Source organism: Physeter macrocephalus, chromosome 7, assembly GCF_002837175.3.
Source record: "Physeter macrocephalus isolate SW-GA chromosome 7, ASM283717v5, whole genome shotgun sequence".
NCBI lineage: Eukaryota > Metazoa > Chordata > Mammalia > Artiodactyla > Physeteridae > Physeter > Physeter macrocephalus.
The window spans coordinates 25,135,478-25,156,991 of NC_041220.1; the positions used below are offsets into that span (position 1 = coordinate 25,135,478).

At 36.4% G+C, this 21,514-nt stretch overlaps 1 protein-coding gene across 8 annotated transcripts in view; it reads right to left on the reverse strand.

The window, feature by feature from the left end:
• Positions 1 to 21,514, reverse strand: part of INPP4B (inositol polyphosphate-4-phosphatase type II B) — a 763,890-nt gene that overhangs the window by 69,645 nt on the left and 672,731 nt on the right. For all 8 annotated transcript variants that reach the window (XR_008617771.1, XM_007111238.4, XM_055085901.1 and 5 more), the window contains 5 exons: positions 14,509 to 14,681; positions 13,051 to 13,174; positions 11,868 to 11,985; positions 5,834 to 5,974; positions 4,584 to 4,681 (listed from right to left, as the gene is read on the reverse strand). Coding sequence is in view for 7 of the 8 variants with exons in the window: in XM_007111238.4 (XP_007111300.2) it covers positions 4,584 to 4,681; positions 5,834 to 5,974; positions 11,868 to 11,985; positions 13,051 to 13,174; positions 14,509 to 14,681 (654 nt within the window). In the remaining variant the exon portion in view is untranslated. The remainder of the gene's footprint in view (positions 1 to 4,583; positions 4,682 to 5,833; positions 5,975 to 11,867; positions 11,986 to 13,050; positions 13,175 to 14,508; positions 14,682 to 21,514) is intronic.

Genomic DNA, 21,514 nt, shown 5'->3' on the forward strand with positions numbered 1-21,514 from the left:
AGTTTATAGCAATACAATTCTACCTCAAGAAACAAGAAACATCTCAAATAAACAACCTAACCTTACACCTAAAGCAATTAGAGAAAGAAGAAAAAAAACCCCAAAGTTGAGCAGAAGGAAAGAAATCATAAAGATCATATCAGGAATAAGTGAAAAAGAAATGAAGGAAACAATAGCAAAGATCAATAAAACTAAAAGCTGGTTCTTTGAGAAGATGAACAAAATTGATAAACCATTAGCCAGACTCATCAGGAAAATAAGGGAGAAGACTCAAATCAATAGAAATGAAACAGGAGAAGTAACAACTGACACTGAAGAAATACAAAGGATCATGAGAGACTACTACAAGCAGCCATATGCCAATGAAATGGACAACCTGAAAGAAATGGACACAGTCTTAGAAAAACACAACTTTCCGAGACTGAACCAGGAAGAAATAGAAAATATGAACAGACCAATCACAAGCACTCAAATTGAGACTGATTAAAAATCTTCCAACAAACAAAAGCCCAGGACCAGGTGGCTTCACAGGCGAATTCTATCAAACATTTAGAGAAGAGCTAACACCTCTCCTTCTCAAACTCCTCCAAAATATAACAGAGGGAAGAACACTCTCAAACTCATTCTACGAGGCCACCATCACCCTGATACCAAAACCAGACAAAGATGTCACAAAGAAAGAAAACTAAAGGCCAATATCACTGATGAACATAGATGCAAAAATCCTCAACAAAATACTAGCAAACAGAATCTAATAGCACATTACAAGGATTATACACCATGATCAAGTGGGGTTTATCCCAGGAATGCAAGGATTCTTCAACACATGCAAATCAATCAATGTGATACAGCTTATTAACAAACTGAAGGATAAAAACAGTATGATAATCTCAATAGATGCAGAAAAAGCTTTTGACAAAATTCAACACCCATTTATGATAAAAACTCCCCAGAAAGTAGCCAGAGAGGAAACTTACCTCAACATAATAAAGGCCATATATGACAAACACACAGCCAACATCGTTCTCAATGGTGAAAAACTGAAAGCAATTCCACAAAGATCAGGAACAAGACAAGGTTGCCCACTCTCACCACTATTATTCAACATAGTTTTGGAAGTTTTATCCACAGCAATCAGAGAAGAAAAAGAAATAACAGGAATCCAAATTCAGAAAGAAGTAAAGCTGTCACTGTTTGCAGATGACATGATACTATACATAGAGAATCCTAAAGATGCTACCAGAAATCTACTAGAAATAATCAATGAATTTGGTAAAATAGTAGCTTACAAAATTAATGCACAGAAATCTCTTTCATTCCTATACACTAACGATGAGAAATGTGAAAGAGAAATTAAGGAAACACTCCCATTTACCATTGCAACAAAAAGAATAAAATACCTAGGAATAAACCTACCTAAGGAGACAAAAGACCTGTATGCAGAAAACTATAAGACACTGATGAAAGAAATTAAAGATGATACAAATAGGTGGAGAAATATACCATGTTCTTGGATTGGAAGAAGCAACATTGTGAAAATGACTCTACTACCCAAAGCAATCTACAGATTCAATGCAATCCCTATCAAACTACCACTAGCATTTTTCACAGAACTAGAACAAAAAATTTCACAATTTGTATGGAAACACAAAAGACCCCGAATAGCCAAAGCAATCTTGAGAACGAAAAATGGAGCTGGAGGAATCAGGCTCCCTGACTTCAGACTATACTACAAGGCCATAGTAATCAAGACAGTATGGTACTGGCACAAAAACAGAAATATAGATCAATGGAACAGGATAGAAAGCCCAGAGATAAACCCACACACATATGGTCACCTTATCTTTGATAAAGGAGGGAAGGATATACAGTGGAGAAAAGACAGCCTCTTCAATAAGTGGTGCTGGGAAAACTGGACAGCTACATGTAAAAGTATGAAATTAGAACAATCCCTAACACCACACACAAGAATAAACTCAAAATGGGTTAAAGACCTAAATGTAAGGCCAGACACTATCAAACTCTTAGAGGAAAACATAGGCAGAACACTCTATGGCATAAATCACAGCAGGATCCTGTTGGACCCATCTCCTAGAGAAATGCAAATAAAAACAAAAAAAAACAAATGGGACCTAATGAAACTTAAAAGCTTTTGCACAGCAAAGGATACCATAAACAAGACCAAAAGACAACCCTCAGAATGGGAGAAAATATTTGCAAACGAAGCAACTGACAAAGGACTAATATCCAAAATTTATAAGCAACTCTTGCAGCTCAATAACAAAAAAACAAACAACCCAATCCAAAAATGGGCAGAAGAACTAAATAGACATTTCTCCAAAGAAGATATACAGATCGCCAACAAACACATGAAAGAATGCTCAACATCAATATGAAAAAAACAAACAACCCAATCCAAAAATGGGCAGAAGACCTAAATAGACACTTCTCCAAAGAAGATATACAGATTACCAACGAACACATGAAAGGATGCTCAACATCACCAATCATTAGAGAAATGCAAATCAAAGCCACAATGAGGTATCACCTCACAACCAGTCAGAATGGCCATCATTAAATATCTACAAACAATAAATATTGGTGAGAGTGTGGAGAAAAGGGAACCCTCTTGCACTATTGGTGGGAATGTAAATTGATACAGCCACTATGGAGAAGAGTACGGAGTTTCCTTAAAAAAACTAAAAATAGAACTGCCATATGACCCAGCAATCTCACTATTGGGCAAATACCCTTAGAAAACCATATTTCAAAAAGAGTCATGTACCCCAATGTTCAGTGCAGCTCTATTTACAATAGCCAGGACATGGAAGCAACCTAAGTGTCCATCGACAGATGAATGGATAAAGAAGATATGGCACATATACACAGTGGAGTATTACTCAGCCATATAAAGAAATGAAATTGAGTTATTTGCAGTGAGGTGGATGGATCTAGAATCTGTCATACAGAGTGAAGTAAGAAAGAGAAAAACAAATACCATATGCTAACACATACATATGGAATCTAAAAAAAAAAATGGTTCTGATAAACCTAGGGCAGGACAGGAATGAAGATGCAGATGTAGAGAATGGACTTGAGGACACAGGGAGGGGGAAGGGTAAGCTGGGACGATGTGAGAGAGTGGCATGGACATATATACACTGCTGAATGTAAAGTAGATAGCTAGTGGGAAGCAGCCACAGAGCACAAGGAAATCAGCTCCATGTTTTGTGACCACCTAGAGGGGTGGGATAGTGAGGGTGGGAGGCAGATGCAAGAGGGAGGAGATATGGGGATATATGTATATGTATAGCTGATTCACTTTGTTATAAAGCAGAAACTAACACAACATTGTAAAGCAATTATACTCCAATAAAGATGTTTAAAAAAATAATGAAAAAAAATGATCCACCAACATCCACGTTATAATAAACTTTTCCCATAATTACTAATGCAAAGTAATTTTTTTTATATTATTAACCTTCTGAGTAATTAACAAATTTAAAATTCATAAGTATGCTGGCTGCCAAAGAATCTCTCTGTACTTAATTTCATTTTGGCTTTAAAAATATTTTATTTGAAATAAAATATAAAAGTGGCAGTAAAATTTTCTAACTATAAAAACACACGGATGTGTGCTTATGCCACTGTAATATTTTGAAGCAAGATAACTGTGTTATAAAAAGACCTAAGTACTCTGCTACCTAAGATATTTCAAACTAAGTATCAGAATACAGATCAGTGAACAAATTGCTAATGAATAGATGACAGGTAGAGTTTTATTACAGCTTTTGGCAACAAATATTAAGATATTTCCTACTTTATTCAAACCTAGTTTCTTACTGTGAATATCTAAGTATCTCAACTTATTTCTTTATAGTACTTATGGATGAGCTCCAAATACATTCTTGATTCTCTAATTTTGCACTGCTCAAATACGTGCTTAATTTTGTGGGAAAAAGGAGGGCAGAACTGAACAATGGCACAAAACAAAACAAAAAACAAAATGTAAAACAGAGTTCTATAGGCTTATGCCCCAACATTTTCACATAAATATTGCAATAAGTATATTCAATAATTTGTTCCTTAATTTATATCACTTTTTGTTACCTGTAAAATTTATATTCTATCTGACATATATATATATGCATAAATATAAAATATATAAATCTATACACACACACATATATATGTGATAGATATAGCTGATGTAGCTTATAAATCAGAAAACTAAATCTTTATTAAAGTCTTTTACATGGTTAAGAATTCTACAAAATTTCTGTTGGACTCAATTGAGATTTCTAATTATAAGTTCCTTATTTTTGACTTTTGGCATTTTCTAGTGGCACTGAAATTAACGTCCTGGCATGAGCAGCAGGACACACTTGAGTGCAATCAGGGCAGCAAGGCAGGTGTCGGCCAGGCCGCCTTGGCAATCAGTCTTGGTGCAGACAATCTCAAAATCACTCTCACATTCCCACACCGTGCTTTATTCTTCCATTGACCTCTATGTCTGACCTCTCCCGAAGAATCATAATCAAGAAATTATTATTGTTGCTTTTCTTTGGAACTTGTATACTTACAATCAGGAGGCATCTTTTCCATAAATACCGTGTAATATTCTTTTAGAAGTTCAAAATTTTCCTGATTAATACTTTCTTGCAAAGAGACATCTCCAAACCTAAACATAGAAAAAAGAGAATAGTCATGGGTTATAAAATAGCACCCGAAAGTTACTTTTTTAAATCTTTCTTTTCTTAATAGGTGGCAATAGTTTTGTAAGGAAGGAGTCTCTGTTTTCTAAGCAACATTGCGCAAAAGTGATTTCAACTATGTTCCAGTCTCCGCTGGCCCTGACTCCACCAATCCCTACTGACACACCAAAATATTCTCACAGTCATCAAATGTGAACCTGAATGAAATATGAAATCTAAAACACCAACCCCGTGCCTCTGCATAATTGATACTCAGTTAATGTTAGTCTCCCTACCTCTGCAGGGCTATATCTCTAAAGACCTAAAAACTCTTCCTTCTCTCTTTTTATCCCTCCTATATTCCTCTTCACCAATGACAGCTTGAGGAGAGGTCCAGAAGACCAGGACTGAACATTGGGCTGCATACAGTCTTAAACACACTGTCAACTGCTGTAGGCACATGTAGAGTATGTAGGGAATCATGTAAGATGCAAAAGTAATTCGTCTGCTCAAAGCGTTTTTGACAGTTGCTTATGCGATCACATACAATCATCTGTCATTTAACTGAGAAAATTATTATGAAAAGATGTGTTGTCATCCTCCAATAACAATTATTTTAGTAAATAAATTTTAAAAATTATTTAAATAAATAAATAAATTTTAAAAATTATTTAAATAAATAAATTTTAAAAATTAAAAAAAGTTTTTTGAATAAATTTAAAAAATTATTTTAGTAAATAAAACAAAAGGAAAAAATAGCGTGTTTTATTAGGTCCAGAAAATTTGGACACAATTAGCAGAGTTTACCATGTTGAAATACATATAAGCACAAAAAATTCTAAAATTTGATACATACATGTAGGTATTTGGAAACATGAAGAAAGTTTAATCCATGTGAATATTTTGGTATTGACACCAATAATTTCCTTGTTATTTTGCCATATTTAAATTTGATGTGGGCCAGGAATCCTTAAATATGAATAATTCTGCTTGCCATATCAAATAACTTTGTACTGATAAAAAAGAAAATGTTACCCATGAATCTAATTTCTATGTGCAGGAACACGTGGAATTATTCAGCATATCCGTAACAATTAAACAAAAAAAATCAAGTACTTGACCTTATATCTGAAGCTTACCTCTCAGCAAGAGTTTGCTGTTCATTGATTCCAACATTAAAAAGTACTGGATACACATGAAGCAATTGTCCTTCTTTAATCTGTAGAGGCAGGGACTCAAACATTCTGCCTGGAAGCTTCACCTCCACCACATAATGTTCACTGGAGAAACAGGAGGGCAAAGAGAAGCAGCATTGCTTTATTTCATTCAATTTTATGTTACTTTAGATTCATAGGAAAGAAACAATAAAACAGTTGGAATATAGCAGTGATTTAGGTTTTTGGCTTCTATCTGCCTATTTTCTTTTATTAATTCATTTGATAATCATTTCATTCACTTCACTATTAAATTACTTGGCATAGAGTCATTTACATTTATCTCCATTATTCTGAGGTTTTTTTAGGAAAGGAAGAATATTTAGTGCATCTTCGTATAAAAGGGCCATGTGCATAAGAGCTTCAATATTTGTTTTCTTGATTTAATTATTTAAAAACCCAGTCTCAAGAATAAGAAAAGCAATTTAATGATGGATTTTTTAATATAGTGAAACTAATGAACCAAATCATTTATACATTTTTTAGCATGGCCTAATTGTTATTATTGACGAACCTCCATTTGTGATGACCTGATGGAAATGTAATGGTTTCATTATTTAAGATGTAACCTTTCAGCTTTCCCGATCATTTTGCAACATTAACGTATCACCAGAGCATTTTTTCTATGGATATTTCCATTAAAAATTACCCCTAATGTTTAGTGTTGAAAATTTAAATTAGGATTCACAAAATAGGGTCAATAAGAATAGCTGCTTGGAGATTCTGAAACTTGATATCTTCTGATCCAGTGTGAATTGATTAAAGAAATGTCAAGTTTCACCTGGAATTTAGGAAAATCCATGTGTTTCCTGAACTACACAGAGTGCTGGTGTTGTAATATGTGTATGGGGTAACGAAGAACAGGACAATTAGAGAGTCTCTGTGAAAATCTTTTCAGTTTCTCTAGTATAATAATACTGATACGTACTCTGGATACTTGACAGTGAGACTTGTTTCTTACTTCAGCTTTGAACTAGAGACTCTGGAAATACCATCAATCCAGCAAGCAGGGATGTTAGCACTACCTTCAGAGGATGGACACTTTATTTTTCTTTTTAAAATTGCTCTCAGTGCCCTTTGCAATAGCCTGGCTAACAGAAGGCTGATGTTTATTTCAAAATTTTCAGGAATATGAGAAGATTCAATGAGCCAAGCCTGCATTTAAAGATTTCTCTGAAGGTAAAACATTATACACATTCTTTATGATAACTTTTTTTTTAAATTGAAGTATAGCTGGTATACAATGTTGTGTTTCAGGTGTTCAGCAAAGTGATTATTCTTTTTCAGATTTTTTCCATTATAGGTTATTACAAGATACTGAATAGTTCCCTGTGCTATACAGTAGGTCAATGTTATTTATTTTTTATATAGTAGTGTGTATCTGTTAATTCCATACTCCCAATTTACCCCCCACCCCTTTCCCGTTTGGTAATCGTAAGTTTGTTTTCTATGTCTGTGAGTCTATTTCTGTTTTGTAAATAAGTTCATTTGTATCATTTTTTTCTGATTCCACATATAAGTGATATCATGTGATATTTGCCTTTGTCTGACTTACTTCACTTAGTATGATCATTCTAGGTCCATCCATGTTGCTGCAAATAGCATTATTTCATTCTTTTTTATGGCTAATATTCCATTGTATATATGTACCACATCTTCCTTATTCATTCATCTGTCAGTGGGCATTTAGGTTGCTTCCACGTCTTGGTTGTTGTAAATAGTGCTGCTATGAACACTGGGGTGCATGTATCTTTTTGAATTAGAGGTTTCATTTTTTTCCAGAGATATGCTCAGGAGTGGGCTTGCTGGATCGTATGATAACTCCTACTTTTAGTTTTTTAAGGAACCTCCATACTGTTCTCCATAGTGGCTGCACCAATTTATATTCCCACCAACAGTGTAGGAGGGTTCCCTTTTCTCCACACCCTCTCTAGCATTTATTATTTGTAGACTTTTTGATGATGGCCATTCTGACTGGTTGTGAGGTGATACCTCATTGCAGTTTTGATCTACATCTCTTTAATAATTAGCAATGCTGAGCATCTTTTTATGTACCTGTTGGCCATCTGTATGTCTTTTCTGGAGAAATGTCTATTTAGGCCTACTGCCCATTTTTTGATTTTTTTTTGTTTGATATTGAGCTGTACGAACTGTTAGTATATTTTGGAAATTAATCCCTTCTCAGCTGCATCATTTGCAAATATTTTCTCCCATTCTGTCTGTTGTCTTTTTGTTTTGTTTATGGTTTCCTTTGCTGTGCAAAAGCCTTGAAGTTTAATTAGGTCCCATTTGTTTATTTTTGCTTTTGTTTTCATTACTCTAGGGGACGGATCCAAAAAAATATTGCAATTTATGTCGAGAGTGTTCTGCCCTATGTTTTCCTCTAGGAGTTTTATAGTATCCAGTCTTACTTTTAGGTCTTTAATGCATTTTGAGTTTATTTTTGTAAACTCAACGAATGTTCTAATTTCATTCTTTCACAAGCAGCTGCCCAATTTTCCCAGCACCACTTATTAATCAGACTATCTTTTCTCCATTCTATATTCTTGCCTCCTTTGTAGTAGTTTTAATGACCGTAAGTGTGTAGGTTTATTTCTGGATTTTCTATATGATAACATTTTGTCATCTCTATTAAAATATAATTGACATAGACTCATCGTTTTAAGTGTATAATTCAGAGTTTTAGCAAATTTATAGAGTTGTGCAATCTTGACCATAATCCAGTTTCAGGACATTTCCATCGCCTTAAAAAAATCCCTCATGCCTGTTTGATTCAAACCCCAACCCCACTGCCAGCCCCAGGAAGCCACTGATCTATTTCTGTCTCTACAGGTTTTACTTTTCTACATATTTAATATAAGTGAAATCATACAATATGCAGTCTTTTGTGTCTAGCTTTTTTCATTTAGCGTGACTTTGAAGTCACATATGTTGTAGCATGCATTAGTAGCATGCTGAATAGTGTTCTATTGTATAGATATACCACATTTTGTCTATGCATTCAAGTTGATGAACACTCAGATTACTTTATGATTTTGGATATTCTGAATAATGCTGCTAGTTTTATGTGGACATATGGTTTTTGTGTGGACATATGGTTTTATTTCCTCTTGGGTATGTACTGAAGAGTCATATAGCAATTTTAAGTTTAACTTTTTAAGCAGCTGCCCAACTGTTTCCAAAGTGGCAGCACCACAAGTAATGAAGGAGGATTCCACATTTTCCATATCCTTGCCAACACTTGTTACTGCCTGACTTTTTGATTATGATGATTCTACTGTGAGTGAAGTGGTGTCTAATTCTGGTTTTAATTTGTAGTCTCCTAATGACTAATTATTTGAGTATGTTTTCATGTGTGTATAAGCCATTCATATATCTTACTTGGCAAAATATCTATTCAAATTCTCTGCCCATTTTTAAATTAGATTTTTTTCTTTCATTATTGACTTGTAAGATTTCTTTTTATACTCTGAATACAAGTCTTTTATCAGATATATGATTTGCATATATTTTCTCCCAATCTGTGGCTTGTCTATTCATTACTTAGTGGTATTTTTGATGCTTAAAAGTTTATAATTTTTATTAAATTCTATTTATCAAATCATTTATTTTATGAATCTAGATTTTTGAGTCATATCTAAGAGCTCTTTACCTAAATTAACTTACAAAAATTTTCTCCTAGAAGTTTCATAGTTTTAGCTCTTATATTTAGACCTACGATCCATTGTGAGTTAATTTTTGTGTATGATCTAAATTGATGTTCTAAATTCTTTCTTCATATAGATAATCTATTGTCAAAGCAACATTTTTTGAAGAGACTCTCCATTCTCCATTGAATTGCTTTGGCACCTTTGTTGAAAAGCCATTGAACTTAAAGATAATAGTTTATATCTGGACTTTAAATTTTGTTCCATTGATCTACATATATACATACTTATATATAAGTAGAATATATATACTTATATATAAGTAGATATATCTATATATAGATATACAGATATATACTTATGCCAGTACTATGCAGTCTTGATTATTGTAGTTTTTATATTAACTTTTTAAATCAATAAGTAAGATTCTCCAACTTTGTTCTTCTTTCATAGAATTGTTTTTTGGTATTCTGGATCCTTTGCAGTTTCATATAAATTTTAGGTTTAGCTTGCCAATTTCTGCCAAGCTTTAGATGGTGATTGCATTGAATCTATAGATCAGTTCGTGGAGAATTGCCATCTAAACAATATTGAGCATTCTAATCTGTGAACATGTACTGTCTTTCCATTTACTGGATCTTATTAATTTCTCTAAGCTTATTTTATGTGTTCTGTGTACAACTGTTAGAAAGCTTTGCTAAATTTAGTCTGATGTAGTTATTACTTTTGATGCTATTGTGAATGAAATTGTTATCTAATCACCACTGTTTCTAACAAGTTTTCAGGAGTATGCTTTTTTCTCTTCTCTGGTGCAAATCAAGTCAACCCCCTCTGGTAGGAGACTTGGTTTTCATGGCCTGCTCCACCCTAGTGAAACTGTGCTGATAGAGCTGGGGGTGATGGGAGCAACTCTTGGCAAAAACACCACACACTCCAACTGACTTATCCAATATTCAGTAGTTTTTCATGAATAATTACTTCTAAATTTGTGTGTGTGCAAATTAAGTCCTTAGTCGTCAGCTGGTTGTTTTAGAAAATTATATCCAATGGTAATGTTGCTTTCTGGAAAGAGGATATTCCAAGTTGCTCACTTTGCTACTCCAGAAGTCTCACTCCCAACTGTATGATAGCTTTTGAATTTAGATACAGCCTAAAGAACTCCCTCAGAAAAAGCATCTGTACTCTGTCTATATCAAATGGCCTGGTAAGCTTCCCTTATAAATTGTGATAAAAGTATCAGTGTTCCACTTTTTGTAATAATCTTCACAGGAATACAAAGTGGTACTATTTTCTAGGTGTGTGTATGAGGAATTTTATTCCTCTTTCTTCCAATGAATGGCAAATTAAGCATTAGTCTGCAGATGAAATATTTAGTTTTACGAGGATGTGTTTTTTCTTTATGCATAAGAAACAGTTACCTTTCATTCAACCATGTGTTTCTGGGCATCCTTCACCCAAAATTTTAAGTAATTATATGTTTACTATAGATAAGAAAACAAGTTTAATGTGCACTTTTATACTTAAGTCTCTTCTCCATCTCTCTCTAGCATGAAAAGGGCCCTCTCTTTAGTAAATTCATGTTTTTTCACTGTGATCTGAGACTGTGTCAAATTTCAAGTATCCTCATGCAGCACTTAAAAGTGTTAACGCCAGAATGGTTAAAATTTGGAGGACTTCTGATTAAAATAATTTGCCCATAGGATGTAATTCTTCTATTAGAGGTCTATTCTACATACCATAATTTTTCTTAATTATTTCTAATATTTTGCCCATTATACACTGACCTTCAAAACTATTTATTTAAAACCATTCTCAGAAATCTCAGTCTGGCAGTGAATTGTCAAAAATAATTAAGAAAAATGGTGCTATGTGCCCCTGACATAGGAATATACCTTTTCTAAAATGTTGCTGCTTTTAATACCAAGAATTTAATACCAAGTCATCTCAAGAATTATGACACTATTAACCAAATGATTCCAGCAAAAGTAAAAACATCCAGAGCTTTAGATTAGATAGTAATAAAGATAAAAATGTTTTTCTCATGCCTGCTATTATTTTGAATTTCTCATATTTCATAGGGGAGCCTTACCCTACTTACCTCAGTATAGTACGATTTACAAATATTCATGAGACTTTTATGAGTTTTTCAAGATCTTCCCCTCTCATGTCACCTACATTTATTTTTCACCAAAAAGGAAAAGAGAACAAAAGAAACATTTCCAAACCAAACCTTAATTCGCCTTGGCCCCTTTGTCAGGTATTAATTAAAAGTATCTAACAAAGCTTGGTCTTAGGAAATGAACACCACTTACCGCCTTCCTGTTATAACTGGCAAGACATCATTGGATGTGGCTTCAGTTATTTTAAAAGCGACTTTCTTCAAATCTGAAATACCAACGGCCATGTCCTCCAGCATTCCAATTTCCTCACCTAAACAAGGGCAAAGGAGCCTAGTTACAAACATACTATTTGAAGAAAGTCACTTTGTACTCCACCTCCCTGCTGGAATTTGTTCTAACAGTTTAGTGAATGAGTTTCTGGAGGCAGTGAATCCATTCTCAATACGTTGTCCTGAGTCTGAAGGTTTTCATCAGTGAAACAAGAACCATTTAGACTCCAGCTGTCCACATACCCTTTGAGGGAAGGAAAGAGGAATGCCTTTGCTGGAAGGTTAGAGAGAAGTTTTAATTCTTTTATGGCACAAAGTATCATGCAGATCTCTTTCCCTTGGCAGGACTGACATTTGATTTCTAGAAATAATAGAGATGGCTGAATTGAAGGTCACTGAACCAAGCTCATGCCAGTTTTATATCTTAATACACTGACAAATAAAACCTAAGAAGGAGGTAATTAAATAAGATTCTAGATCAGTCCTGCACAACAGAAATATAACGTGAGCCACATATATAATTTTAAATTTCCTGGTAATCATCTTTTTAAAGAGTAAAATTTTAAAAGGCGAAATTAACTTTAATAATCTGTTTTCCTTTAGCCTGATGGTTCCAAAATAACATTTCGGCTGTAAATCAATATACTATGATTATTCATTAATTATTAATATAAAACTCTTTTTTCACTAGTCTTTCAAACCTGGTGTGCACGTTGAGTACTTATTGATTTGGACTAGGTACATTTCAAGTGCTCAATTGCCACACCAACCTATGTATTGAACAGGGCAGCTCTAGACATTACGGAGTTGGGACTTTAAAAATCCAGTCATTGAAACTAGGTTGGCAAAAGCCTTTATTTAAAAAGCCAGGTGGCTGCTCAGGACTCCACTGTGAAATAATCTATAATTCCATTTTCAAAACATAATGAGAGTAAAAGCACAGTGACAAGGAAAATGAATACAAAGAACTAAAAATTATATTCTTTCTCTAATGCTTGATGCAAGAAAGGTTTACTACTCATTTTTATATTTAACTGAAGAATCTATGGATCACATATCTTTATGAATAGGAATATTATTTTAACATGGACTAAAGCAATACTTACTATATGTACTTAGCAGTCCTTCATATTGTACTATCAATCCCACCGTGTGAAGCTGCTCAAGGAAGCCAGGGTCATACAAACTTGTGTGCAATTTGATGATAAAACCACAGACCAATCCAGCAAGCTAAAAAAAAAAAAAAAAAAAAAAAAAAAATCATTGAAGAAATTACTGGGGTCAGCAAACTTTAATTTAAAAACATATAAGTCTTTGAGACATCACAGACATAATTAGAAATTTTCAAGTATATGTAACAAAATTATAGCTATTTATATATCCATTTTGAAATCCGTTGACTGCATTTACTCTAGTATGGCTTGGGGAAGGCAGCATTGTGAAATGGGAAAGACTATGGACTCGGAATCTGCAAATCCTGTCCCCCCCCATTTCTAAGCAGTAAAACCACAAAAAGTTATTTAACACTTCCAAATCTTTCTGTTCTTATCTTTTACACACGGAAAATAGAGATAATAGTTCTCATTTTACAGAGTCGTTGAAAGGACACAATGGAGAAATGTGTATAAGGCAGAGCATAATGCCTGACACTTAGCTCCGTTTGCTACTGGGTCATGCATGAAATAGGGGGGACAAGAGATATTTTGGGTAAAACATTCCCTTCGTCTGTTAGGTTTAGAAGGAGAGGCTTCTGTCTCTTTCCCTCCACGTGTCTGTCTATACAACTCAATCATGGTGGTGGAGGCAGGAGGGGAGAAGGAGCACAGCCATTGTGATGGAGGCCAACCTTGATGTCATGGGCTAGGGTTGGGTGTAGGCAAAGGAGGTGGTCCTGTCAAACCTCCCATTCAAGACTATGGCCTGGTGAACTTATTTTATAAACACCAAAAAAGAGATCATTATGAAGTCCTGTCCTGGGATTCATGAGGGAGCTGTATAAATAAGGGGTTGCAAACAGATCCCTTTTGCCAGTCCTGGGTGCCATCCGCACTCTGCACGGTGTGGAGAGCCCTGGGCATAATATGAGGACAGGATGGGGGACCCTTTCCTTCACAGACTCTCTGCCCTGTGAAACAGCATGGACATTTCAGAGACTTGGCCACCTCTTTGCTGAAATAAATACTTCAGGTCTCAGACACTGTTTCCATTCGGCTTGTATTTATTATGAGTAAGAAAAACTGGGTACTAAACTTTAAGAAAAGGATCCCTTTAAAAAGAAAACTGCCAAAGGACCTATGGTATAGCACAGGAAACTCTGCTCAAAATTATGTAACAACCTCAATGGGAAAAGAATTTGCGAAAGAATAGATATATATGTACGTATAACTGAATCACTTTGCTGTACACCCGAAACTATCACAACATTGTTAATCAACTATATGCCAATATAAAATAAAAAGATTTAAAAAAAAAGAAAACTGTCAAAAAAAGACATCTGTCTTCACCAAGGATACTATTTGACAACCCATCACTGTGCTGGGCTCACAAGATCAAGAGGCACCTACTGCTTGGCTGAAGACGACGTCTCTTCTTAGCGTCAGCATCAAACATTGGGGAAGGCTGTAGGCAAGCTCCTGAAGGAGCACGAACGTCAGGGACTGCTTGGCTCGATTCACCACTTCTCCCATGCAGTCCTTCAGGGTAAGGATGAGGGGATACAACTGTTCATACCAGTCCTCTGCGGGGTGGATGGGGCATAAGAACAGCAGGATAGATGAAGGAAGGTCTTGGAAGATAGAACCAATTTATTTATTTTTTCAGTGACGTTCTACACATTACTAAGGAGTCACAAAGATTAGATTTAAAGATCTCCGATTCCAATCTCTCCTCTGAACTCCAGGTGTCTATTACCAGCCACCCACTTGGGTGTATCTAACTCATCTATAGTAGAAGTCTTCTCTTCTCTACTCATCTCTAACCTGTGCATTGCCTGTATCTTAGTGGATGGTGCCACCAAACTCTTCCTATGCTGGAAACAATTTCCTGGACTTCTTCTACAGTCTCCACATTTACTGGGTCATTAAATCAGTTCTACCACCATAGTAAGCCATCAAACACTCATCTTCCCCCTTGCCCTCTCCCATCATCATCTATCCATCTCCTTCGGACCACTTTCTATTCCGCTCCATAACTGACCCTTCTTCCCCCAGTCATACTCTACTCGAATCCTTTCTCAACAGAGTTGCTAGAGGGGGCTTTCTAATCAGTTTGAATCCCATCACTCACTCTTTCACTTCCTTAACTTAAACTATTTTGAACACACCAAAACATTCAGAACAAAGTCCCAAAGCATGACAGACCCTGCATTATCTGACCTCTGCCTACGTGTTCAGTCTCATCTCTCAGAACTTTTTCACTTGCAGCCTTGAGTCCCGGGTGAGCTGAACAACACGGATTTCCCCAAACCTGTTCTCTCTCATCTCAGTGTCTTTGCAAATCCTATCTCCAATCCTGGAGCACCTTCCCCCTACATATCTTCCTGACAAACACTTTATCTTCTCTGCAGACTCAATTCAGGGTTTCTCTCTTCCAGGAAGTCTTCTTGATTTTCCCCTTAATCCCCTCCTCCCCCCATCCGTGTTTACTAAAAGTTTGCATCACAGCTCCTTGCTCTTACTGTTCTAGAGCGATCCATGCTGTTCTGCAAGAAAGGGAGCTCACTGAGGGTGAGAAATTTCTGCTTTAAAAACTGAATCTCCAGAAGCTAGCATAGCAGATATTCAGTTTTTAATTGAATGAGTAAAGTTATAATAAATATAACAAAAGTCTTTTAAGATATAGACATGTAAGAGAAAATCAAGTTTTTCACAGTATTTGGAATTTGAATAGCTTTCCTTCAAATCAGGATACAAAATTGAAACCATCTGTGCTTTTTGTATGTCTAGAAATTTAACATGTTTCAATTATATAATTATGACTTTGGCATGTGAAATAGAAACAAGTTATATTCTATTTCAGTTTATTTGGAAATCAAACCCCTGACAAATGTCAAACATTATAAATTCCAGACTGTGTGCTAGTCCATTAATATATAAATAAATTAACAGTAGTGGGAAAAATACAAATATGATTTAAAAGAAACGAGCGAATGCTGAAAAATTAATTATGAATCAAGATCTAAAATGGTATGACCTCAGTTTACAAAAGTGAATGATGTGAAAGGTCAATAATCAGTTAAAACCTTGAAAGAGGTATAGGTAGTGATGAAAAGAAGTGTAATCACTATTGTACCATATCTATTGTCACTTACTTATTTTATGTTGTGGTGAAATAGATTAGATGAAATAAACCAAAATGGGTGAAAGGATAATTAATGGCCCCAACTCAATAAAAAGATGTGCTCCTGTTAATACTCCATATAAATGCTTATGTGATGCTATAATGCAAAATACATTAGGAATATTAGGAGTTCTTATTTTAAAATATTGTAGAATTAAGTGTTATGATAGGAATAAAAAAACACTAGAGAAAGGGGAATTCAATGAAGGCCTATTAAATCTGTAATCATTTAATAAAAGGAATCACTGTGGGCAGCCTAGGATGAGACATGAACCATGGTTCAAGTGAAACAGGCATTCGGTGACTATTGATTTTTATGTCATTAGTAGCTGTAAAAAGGGCAAATGGAGGTACATTAGACTTATTTTCAGAATAAAAGACACGTCAGTAGACACCAAGAAGGAATATTCGATATTCCTATTGTTTTCAAATTTACATTCTTTTATCTCCCATTCTCTCCTACTCTCATTTAATTATTGTTCTCAATATGAATGTGCACACACACACACACACACAGAGAAAACAAATATCTCAATAAATTGACCCAGATGTAGATCTTAAAAGATAACAGACTGAAAACCTGTTTTGTTTTGCGCTGAGGTCTGCAGAGATGAATTTCTACTGAAGAATTGTCCAACATAAAATAAAGCCTGTGCGCAGTAGGTGGCGCTGTTTTATCAGGCTGAAGTAGAACTACTTGGTCACTTATTCCATTCAGGGAACTGATTTATATATATACTCTTTTATATATTTACATAGTTCCCAAACAGCAGGTACATGTTGTATGGGCACTTTGCATCCTACTCTCCTGTGTCAAGTGGTCAATAACCTGGCCAAAAGTGTAATAGGCTCTTTCTATTAGAAAATGAAAAATTAACTTAATTTTTTTCCCTTGGAAGATACTAAGTGACAGCTCAAATTAAATATAGCTGATGGTTTTCTTGAAGATCTTTAAAAGAGGAATCTTCACAGATTTCTTCATTAGCATCAGGATAATTTCTTTACTCACTTCTAAACCTATCTTCACACTTATTTAACCATTTGACTCAATCAGAAATTACAATGACATTAAAAAAGAGACAGAGAGATCACCTGATTTCTAGTCCTAGAATAAAACTGAGGACCTGGAAAAATACATAAATACACTGAAATTCTAAATCTAGGAGTGTTGTTAGGTATTTGTCTGACACTAGCAATATTCCAGTGTCTCTGTTTATTATAATTATATATACTTTTTATGGCTAAAAGTTAAGGAAAATGACAATATAAGAAAACATTAATGATGAATGAGAAAATTACAAGTTGGTGAGCAAGGTAGAATGGCTTAAAGATAGTAATAAGCTTCCTATAAAGAAGCATACTTGAGAAAGCTAAAAATACATTTTTTTTTCCAGAAAAAAAGCAATTTAAGTTCAGCAGATAAAGGAAAACCTCACTGGCAAATAAATGCAAATTGTGATGGCTTCAGGTTTTGTTCCCTGTTAATATTCACTCAGTGTAGGGGCTTCCCTGGTGGTGCAGTGGTTGAGAGTCCGCCTGTCGATGCAGGGGACGCGGGTTCGTGCCCCGGTCCAGGAGGATCCCACATGCCACATGCCGCAGAGCCGCTGGGCCCCAAATAAAATATTCACTCAGTGTAAATCTCAGGTTCTGAAATAAACACAATGGGGTGTGACAGGCCAAAGCAGTCAGTTCATAAACAGCCTTTTTGCTCCAATGAGCATTCCAAATCACTCTCACAAAGGCAAAAGAAATGCTTTAGTTTTCTCTTTAAAAATATTTTTGGGAACAACAAAAAAAGCTGTAGCCCCTGACCGTCCTGAGACCACTGTCATATCCCTCTCAGCTTCCTGTCTCTCCATACTTACAATGTACATGGGGTTTATTTTGTCCTGATGGGAAAACCATTTCCTGGGAGGGATAAAGATGGTGTTCGTTCTGCATTTTCTAGTCCAAGGAAGAAATCTTGAAATGCACACATCCACTCTTCTGAGTTTAGTTTCCTCACACATCGTTGATTCTATCCCCTGGGCTCCCTTTAGTGACAGGGAATGTTTTAGTGTCTCTACAAAAACTTGCTGAAACTCCTTAACCCTGAGACCAAGAAGCAGAGTCTTTCCTCAGGAAAGCATAAAATGCGTGTGGCTTTGCTGAGCTTTTCCTGAGCTTTGTGAAGTGTGTTGGAAGACATCCAAGCAGAGCCTGTTTTCCAGCCCTTTACTCGTTTCTCTAACGTATTCAAGTGAGTTCACCGAAGGATTCAAAGAACGACTGCCGGGTGCCCCCCTCACCTCCTCCACACACCATCTATTTCCTGTACAGGGTGTTCACGTCCTCTGAGCTCAATGGCTCTTAGGTTGCTCAGGAGAAAAATAAGAGCCAAATACCAACCAATGGTAGCAGAGCATGATGCTTTCTTTCCAATTTCTGAGCCATTTTCTTCTCAGGTGCTTGGTCTCTTTCTCTCATTTAAGATAATGAACTTCACGGAAGCTTGTAGCCATTGTTATTTTTGTTATCACCACTTTTTAGACACGGGGGTGGGGGGAAGAAAAACTCACAGCTTGCATGCCCATTAAACTTTATGCAAGGAGATAAGAGAAGAAATGAGCCTGGCTCTTAGGATTCACCTAAGTTAAGAAGATGATGAACTGTGAAGTCAAGCAATTAGAATGGCCTTTAAGGAGGGTGATAAAATTTCCAAGGTTCTGAGAGGAACAGAGACCCATCCCACAGCTGACAGTGCTTTTATAGGATGCCCAAACCTCAGGTAGCACAGAACTGGCAGTGAGTTCAAGGTGGGGGGCTGGGAGTGGGTATATCGTATCCCTGCCCATAGAGTCCTTGTTGGTTTTGAAGAGCCCATGTCCTCCGTCAACCCAGAGATGGCTACCTATGTGCCCCTCTGTCTTTTGGGTACAATTTTACAATGTGAACATCAGTGCTCGGAGGGGTTAACTAATAATAAGTCTTCCTCTCCAGATACCTTCTAGCTGGACTCCTTTGTATACTACACATGGCCAACTTTGGTCATAGAGTCTAGACACCGGCCATAGGAGGCCTCCAAATATCAGCCATATCCCTGAGATAGAGGACACAGAAATGAGGCTAATCCAGACAACAGATGAGTAATCAGGGAAAGAAAAGCACCTGCTGAGGCTGGGCTGCCTAGAATGACTTCCTTGGCCTCTCAGAATGACCGCCTCCAAGTCTTCCTAACTCCTTGCCCATCTTTACAATCTGGTCCAGGAATTAAAAAAAAAAAAAAACCAACAACCTGTATTTATCTTTCTTTAAAAAATGCTAACCCGTCTTCCTTATATCAATTTCCCCTCTTTTTTCACTGCCATCGTGAGAAATACATTCGTCCTTCAGTATCCACGGAGGATTGGTTCCAGGAACTCTTGCAAATACCAAAAACCAAGGATGCTCAAGTCCCTTCTATAAAATGGCATAGTACCATCATCCCTCCGTATCCGCGGGTTCCACATCTGGGGATTCAACCAACTGTGGATGAGGAACCTGCAGATACAGAGGGCCAACTGTATCCTTATTCGTTAGACAAATAGAACCTCTTCAATATGAGGTCCTATGGTTGATCCTAATATTAAAACTCATGGCCCCTACCATCAAGGAGCTTAAAATACAGAACCCATAAACTAACTGGAGGAGGTTAGAAGTGGGACTGGAGGGGAGAGGGGAAGGGACTGAGATGACTTTAAGGACTTGGAAAAGACAGGAATAAAGGGGAAGTAAGTGTCGAGACTGAAGCCATGGGAAAAACCAATGGAAAACCAGGTGGGCAGTCACCATGGTAGGCATAGGGAAATAAGTAGGGGTGGGGAGAGAAAAAGGAAGGTGCAGAGTATGGGTGAGCAGAGAGCCAAAAGCTAAGAAGCAAGGCCAAATCTGGAAATAATGGGTATCAGGTAGGGCAAGGTTAATGATAAGCCTGGGAGGAAGATCACACATAAATGTTGTACCTTCCTTTGCAACTAGTAGGAGCAGTCTTAAAGGCTCCAAGGCTATTCACACAAAAGACAAACGTGTATCTTCAAATGTTATCATCATAGTGTCCAGGGAACTAAGATCCAAGGTAAGTGACTGATCTTGGCACCTTCCAGTTGTATGAGAAATGAGTGGACTGCTCAACTCGACAAACTGCTAGGAGAAGAACAAAGGCAACTTTTCTCATGTCAAGGGAACCTTATTTGTTTAAGTCCTGCCAGTCTGAGAACAATGTTGTAAAACTTTCCAGTCTTGCTCTGAGAAAAACAGCAAAGGAAATGCATCGACTGATATCCTGCTTAAACTTCTCATTTCATAGCACAAAGTTGAAAGCCTTAAGTAAATTCTGCTAAGACAGTTTCCAGGAACTAAATCCATTAATCAAACAAGTTCTGCATTGGTTGCAGCACAAAAGTTTTGAATCAGAGTTTACATTGGACCGGGAAGAGTCACATATTCACATTCCTTGAGCTTATTTTGCCTTTTGGCCTAAAAAAAAATCTGTAACCTCAGGACTCTGACCTACAAACACGCTGAGCTTTTAAGAATAAGTGCGTAGGTTATAGGTCATTGAGCAACCTAAAATCACCAATGCATCTACATCAGACAGCTCTTGTCATTTAAATTTTGTCCAGTATCTAAGGTTGAGGAAAGAGGGGTGGTGGATATTGAGTTGATGAAAGCCTGATTAGAGCACAGGCACCCAGAGGGGAAAGGGAGATACATATCTACCCTGCAGCGAACTAGGTGAGTGTAGTAGTTCAAGGCCAGTAAAGTTCAAGGCCAGTGGAATACAGTGCATCCTTTTAAAAATTATTTCTACAAATCCAACAAAGCATCATGTAAACAGATTCAACTTATAAGTGCTGAGTAAGTAGGCAAGTAACCAAACATAACATAAACAGTACCATTTCTCACTCTATTCCATAATTATATGCCCCACAGTTCCCACATGGGATATATGAATCTTTTTTCTTTGCCTATCCCAGTTTCTCTGTGGGAGTGAGTATCATCAGATTTATGAGAACGCCAAATAATATTTCAATTGTAATTATGAATACTTGGCAATTCTTAATTTCTGCATAAGGTACAATTCCATAGTAAACTTTTTTTTTTTTTGCGGTACGCGGGCCTCTCACTGTTGTGGCCTCTCCCGTCGCGGAGCACAGGCTCCGGACGCGCAGGCTCAGCGGCCATGGCTCACGGGCCGGGGCGCGCCCCCGG